Raw genomic sequence first — 5,993 nt, 5'->3', positions numbered from 1 at the left:
CAAGTTACTCACTGTGTCCGCAGGGTGAAGGCGGCCGAGGTGATGGAGGAGGGCAGGTGCAGGCCCTTGATGATCTCCTGCCAGAGCTTCTTGTTGATGACGTCCACCAGGCCACCGCGCGCGATCACCAGCTTGTAGAGCTCGTACAAGTCCAGCACGCTCTTGGCCATGATGGGGAGGCGGTTGATCGGGGTCCCTGCGGAGGAGAACAGAAAGAAGCTTGGCTTAGTCCGCAGTCGATCCATAGTCCTGTGAAGAGCCACAATGTGCTACACGGACGACGAGGCGGTCAAATACGACGACACAATTCGCCACAAGACGGCTGATTGACATCGACATCGATCGACTCATTCGTCATTCTTTCCTAAAACCGTGAAACAAAAGAAAAGTGCAACAAGTCTGCCATGAAGTCCAGAGCAAAAGACTCTCGGGAATGCACCGCAATATAAAACGCACTTCCGGGGATGCGTCGCGCCGATCACCTCAGAAACCTCTCAGACACGTGTCGGGGCGTCGCACACTTTATAGCGAACAGAGGACGAGCAGGAAGAGAAGGGGGGGGGACGCCGTTGTGCTGCACAGCCAAGCGGACAGACAAAGCAACATCACGACATTTACGCCCGGCCCGCCCGACCGAGTGCACACTTCACACGAGCTCGCCCACCCTTATTTTTTATTTTGTTATTTTTCTATTTCGCAAGCAGCAGCAGCAGCAGCAGCCGCACCGGTAGGCGGCCAAAACATTTTCCTTTCAGCCTTTAACAAAACAGAGCCGAGCCCCGATATTCCACCAACCGATCGATATCACCCGCGTGCCATGTGTAAAAAACCTTACATTTAGGTTGTTCGGTATACAGGTGGAGAGAGGGCGAGCGGTCGGAGAATAGTGGCCAGAGACAGACAGTCCCATCCGCCTCTAATCTGCGCTTATTGCGAACCGCACCGCCATCGCAGAGCCATCCCGGCCCAAATGAGCCAACCCCCCACCCCTTCCACGCTCCACCCCGGCGGGCAATGCCCTTCTCCCCCCCCCCGCTCGCCAAGACCAAAAGACTGAGGGGAGAGAGAGGGAGAGGGCGAAAGATAGGGGGGGGGGAGAGAGAGAGAGAGAGAGAGAGAGAGAGGGAGAGAGAGAGAGAGAGAGAGACGAATAGTGACCCAATCCTCTCCCTCTCTCCCACTCTCATTCCTGGACCTCGTGAGAATACGGCCTACAGGGAAGTCCCATTCACTTGCTTTCGAACCGACCGCCACCCCGCGCTACGCCCCGCCACGCCGAACAGAGCAACAAGAACAACAGTGGGAGGCAGGGCGATGAATGAGGCCAGGAAATGAACAGAACATCACCTGGCCGCAAAAAGGATGGACGCGGGCGAAGCGCGACGCCGCGCCAGGGCACGCCAGGGCACGCCGCACCGGCACCGCTGCCGCCTCGGCTGCTGAACTTCATTCATGTTGTAGAGCCGAGCCTGCTGCGGTAAGCCCTGCCTCCCATCGTAACCCCCTCCCTCCCCTCCCTCCTCCCGGCCACCGCCGACTAGAAATGGCGACGAGCAGAGTCGTGGCGTTAAGTGTCCGCAGAAGGCGGTGCGGGGAGAGAGAAAGAGAGAAGGGGAGGGGGCAGACCTCCGCGTGGGTTAACGACCACAGAAATTAAATTTGGTCTGCGCGCAGGCAGGCAGCGCAAGCAGAGTGGCGCGCGCGCGCAGACCGCGGCGGCGGCGGCCCGATCGTAGATTCTGAAAAAGACGCTCGCGCCCATCAAACGGCAGACCGGCGGCAGACATTTCCAGGAGAGACGCCATGATGTCTTTAAGAATAAAAAAAATAAGAAACTCGCTGCGCGCCCAGAAAGATTGTTATGTTCACCGAAATAAGCTCATCACGTATGAGGTTGCAATAAACTAGATCTAAAAAACATAATCCTGCTGCGAGTGAGCTGCGCTGCCCGCGGCACTCAATTTTTCGGGCCAAAGTCTTATATCCAGCTGCAGGTGGTCCTTCGGGTCGTCGTCGTATAACCATACCGCCGCCGCCCTCATACAGAAGGATTTGACTGCTCCTCTGGGGATTGACGCCCCTCATGCTGCGTTTGTGATACAGACCGGGGCGTCGCTCCAGGACGAGATTTATGTTTGGCAGTGACGGACCTGGCCGCCTCGGGGGCCTTGTCCAGCAGCAGCCGAGCATTTCCATGACAAAAGCGGTGCTATTAATTGTCTCTAAAAGGCGGCGACACGGGATCCGCTGCTGCTGCACCCCTTTATTGTCAAGTAGCGAGGCCACATACCCAACTTTAACGTGTTTATTGCACGATCAGAAGATCATCGAAAAAAATATTAAATAAAGAAAAACAACTACAAAATGGCCTATACAACACACGGTGCGACAAACACGCATACGACAACTTTGGCCTCGACTTGACCCAAAAACCGGGCCGCATCAAAAAATCTAGATACAGACAAGATAATCGATTTTTTCCTCTCACCCTGCGCATCTTTCACACTTTTTAGCCGTTTCGGCGTGTAACTCGAGAGTGGCGGGTAAGAAGGCGAGAGGAGGTCACAAATAAACTATTTAAATAGCCCGCCCGTCGGTCGTAAAAGAGCGCCATCTTGATCGTTAACGCCCGGCGCCCCGCGCATGCGCACGCGTACACACTAACCGCGCAGGGCGCGGGGCGGGCGGCTGCCGCTGCCACTCCAGGAGTGTATGCAAACTTGATTACTTTCCCGAACCTTAATCAGCGATAGTGTAATCATCAGCGAAATTTTGGTTGCATACGAGTAGAGCTCAAGATTTGACAAAATAGACTTTTGCTCCACATCTACTCAACTGGTTCCCCCTTGGTCTTCCCTCACTCTAATCTCTTTCTCCGCATTCTCCCTCTCTCTCTTTCTGCAGTGCCTCCTTTCAAGCCGCGCGCTCCGAAACGACGAACGCCACGGCGGTTCGGCGTCATCAAACGGATCATTCCCCTCCGGCCAATCATCGGGATGGCGCATTATTTTTCTCATCTTTATTTCGCTTCATGGGCTTTCCGCGAACTCGGCGAAAAATGGCGGCCGCCGTCTGAGCCCATGACATCATTCACGGTCGTTCCTCCCCCTCTATCTGTACCCCCTGTCCCCTCACCCCCTCCCTCCCTCCCCATAACTCCATATTTTTGTTACGGACCAAATTGATCAGTCCAATCACTCTAATAAAACCAATTAGACATAAATAAGACGGCAAACTAAACCTCCCACTCTATCGTCACCTAAATTATTTGAAGTTTTCTCCAAATAACACATTTGGGCGGGTGCTGCGATCGCCCGCCCCATCCCGCGTCTTGTGAGGCAGGCGGCACAAGTCTATAGACCGAGACCATAACAATGCGGCAGTGAACTGAACGGGTCGGAGAGAGAGAGAAAGAGAGAGAGAGAGAGCGCGTAAAGGCGGCAAGCGCGAGTCAGTTTGAGGCTATTTATTTATCTACCATATCGGTGTGAACCAGACAGGCTGGCTCCGCCACCGGCAATGAAGCTGCACGGGGATATATAGTCTTCTCCGAACATCAACACACACACACGCTCACCTCAAAGCGCACGCGTACACTGATATAAAAGGATTGGGGCGGCACGAGTAGCTCAGCTGTTGTTTGCCGGCCGGCGGCGGGGGCGTTCGGGGAAGATCGCAGTGCCCCTTTCTCTCTCTCTCTCTCTCTCTCTCTCTCTCTCTCTCTCTCTCTCTCTCTCTCTCAGCCTCATCACTAACATGTGAACGCCAGCCTCCACGTCTGTGATGGTAGCAGTAGGGCGCCACGTCCGACGCCACACCTGTGCAATCTTAGAAAATAAGTAGAGAGAGAGAGAGAGAGAGAGAGAGAGAGAGAGAGAGAGAGAGAGAGAGAGAGAGAAGGCGAAAACTGTGGGGCCCAGCGGAAGGGAAGGGACCGCCACTGCCGGCTGTGGGCTGCGGCCTCCCACGTAGAACGGGTTGTGCCCAAGCATACGAATCACTCACTCATTCAAAACGGGTACGAAACACACACATCCCATGTACCTCTGTGACACGCACACAGACACGGTCAGGTGGCCATTCACGACAGTAACGTGTGCATGACTGCGTGTGTGGAGGGTCGGCACGCGACAAAGAAAGAGAGAGAGAGAGAGAGAGAGAGAGAGAGAGAGAGAGAGAGAGGGGGGGAGACCCAAAACTTATTCGAGAGGTCACGACGCACCAATTAACGAAGGCGAAGAAAGCGCCACTAGATCCGACTGATTTACCGCTCCAATAAAGTTGCTCCACGGGTGGCAGCGCCCGCGTGGAAAACTATGGCATCAGATTGTCATCAGTGTGTCATCTCGCCGATGACAAACGGATGACAATCTGATGACAGTCTGATGATAAAACTGATGACATACTGATGACAAACGGATGACAAAACGGGAATCGGCGTTTGTCATCAGTTTGTGATCATTTTGTCATCCGTTTATCATCCGTTTATCATCAGATTGCCATCAGATGACAATCTGATGATAAACGGATGACAAACCGATGACAAACGGGCTGCGTCCGTCGCTCCAGATCGTTGGGGAATGTTCCAACCGGACATGCTTTACACGAAATGCCCTACGAGTCTATACGGTGTCTAAGTCGTGTAAATGGAGTGACGATAAGTCGATCGGAAGATAGAGCTCCAGTCTTCCACGTAAACTTTTCGCTCTGAGCACGATGGTGGTGTTAAAAATTCTGTATCTATAGCCGTTTAAAAGATGATTTTCGAATTATTATTTTTCTCAGAAATGGATAGAGTATGTTATCCTCATACACCACAGTAAGCCGTTTTGCTCTACGACGCTTACTTTAGGCGTGAGAGGGAAATGCGGTCTACCAGTAAAACATAAGGCGGGAAAGTTTAAATGCGCACCGTTAGGCTGGAGCTGGCTGGAGCCGTACCATGACCATAGTTTGCCATCCGTTTGTCATCCATTTGCCATCCTTTTGTCATCGGATGATAATCTGACGATAAACGGATGATAAACTGATGACAAAATGATGACATACTGATGACAAATGCCTATTCGCGTTTTGTCATCCGTTTGTCATCAGTATGTCATCAGTTTTATCATCAGACTGTCATCAGATTGTCATCCGTTTGTCATCGGCGAGATGACATACAGATGACAATCTGATGCCATAATTTTCCATGCGGGCGCGACTGAGTGAGCAAGAGAGCGAGAGAAAGAACAAGGCGCAGGAGTGAGAGCGAGAGAGGGCGGGAGAGAGAAGCCATGCTGCTAAAGACCCCTATAAAACACCTCCATTTAACAAGATGATGCGAACAATGCTGTAGCGAAGAACTGCTCAAATCTTATTCCCTGCACGATTCTTCTACGAAAAAAAAAAAATTTGCAACCAACGTGAGCACAAACAGTGTGAGCAGGAGGTGTGAAATCGACGACTAATGCCCACCAATGGCTAGGGCGGCCAGCGGCAGCAGCAGGTAGGACCGACAAAAGAGCGGCCCACCCGTCCGGCCAATCTCAATATTTAAATCGGCCGCCATAAAACAAAAAGTCACGCCTAGGGAGCGCGGGAGACAGAGAGAGAGATCGGGCCCAGCAGGCCAGTGCGAGAGAGACGGCGACACGGGGCAACACGTTTACAAATCGCCGCGCGCTCAGGTAAATAAAATATATACGTATCGATTAGTCTACTCCTCTCACACTATCAAAAGAAGTCCATGGTGATGGTCTGGAGCAGGGCCTGACAGACGCAGCTCGCTCAGCCAAAGCCCAGTGCCTCACATTGTTTCACGCGGGCAAAAGTTCGATATGAAATCGTACAGACAGAAAAGGACGAGTGTGTGTAGGACGCGTTATATGATGTCGAATTCGGAAGACGGGGCGAGAGGGAGAGTGTCGGCGCGGTCAGTGCGAGGTCCGAGCCCCCGCTGGGCGCGTAATTGTATGCCCAATAGAGCGATTACCACCCCCTCACCCCCCCCC

General features: G+C 52.9%; 1 protein-coding gene and 1 long non-coding RNA gene across 11 annotated transcripts in view; one reads left to right on the top strand and one right to left on the bottom strand.

Annotated features, from left to right (window-relative positions):
* LOC127752378 (uncharacterized) overlaps positions 1-5,993 on the top strand; it is a 346,254-nt gene that overhangs the window by 24,237 nt on the left and 316,024 nt on the right. The window lies entirely within an intron of this gene.
* Positions 1-5,993, bottom strand: part of LOC113212627 (trithorax group protein osa-like) — a 108,842-nt gene that overhangs the window by 5,781 nt on the left and 97,068 nt on the right. For all 10 annotated transcript variants that reach the window (XM_052277544.1, XM_052277568.1, XM_052277549.1 and 7 more), the window contains one exon: positions 13-196. In XM_052277544.1, the coding sequence (XP_052133504.1) occupies positions 13-196 (184 nt within the window). The remainder of the gene's footprint in view (positions 1-12; positions 197-5,993) is intronic.

The sequence above is a fragment of the Frankliniella occidentalis genome, unplaced genomic scaffold, assembly GCF_000697945.3.
Source record: "Frankliniella occidentalis isolate FOCC.00 unplaced genomic scaffold, Focc_3.1 Scaffold1, whole genome shotgun sequence".
NCBI lineage: Eukaryota > Metazoa > Arthropoda > Insecta > Thysanoptera > Thripidae > Frankliniella > Frankliniella occidentalis.
This window is presented reverse-complemented; position numbering and strand designations above follow the sequence as displayed.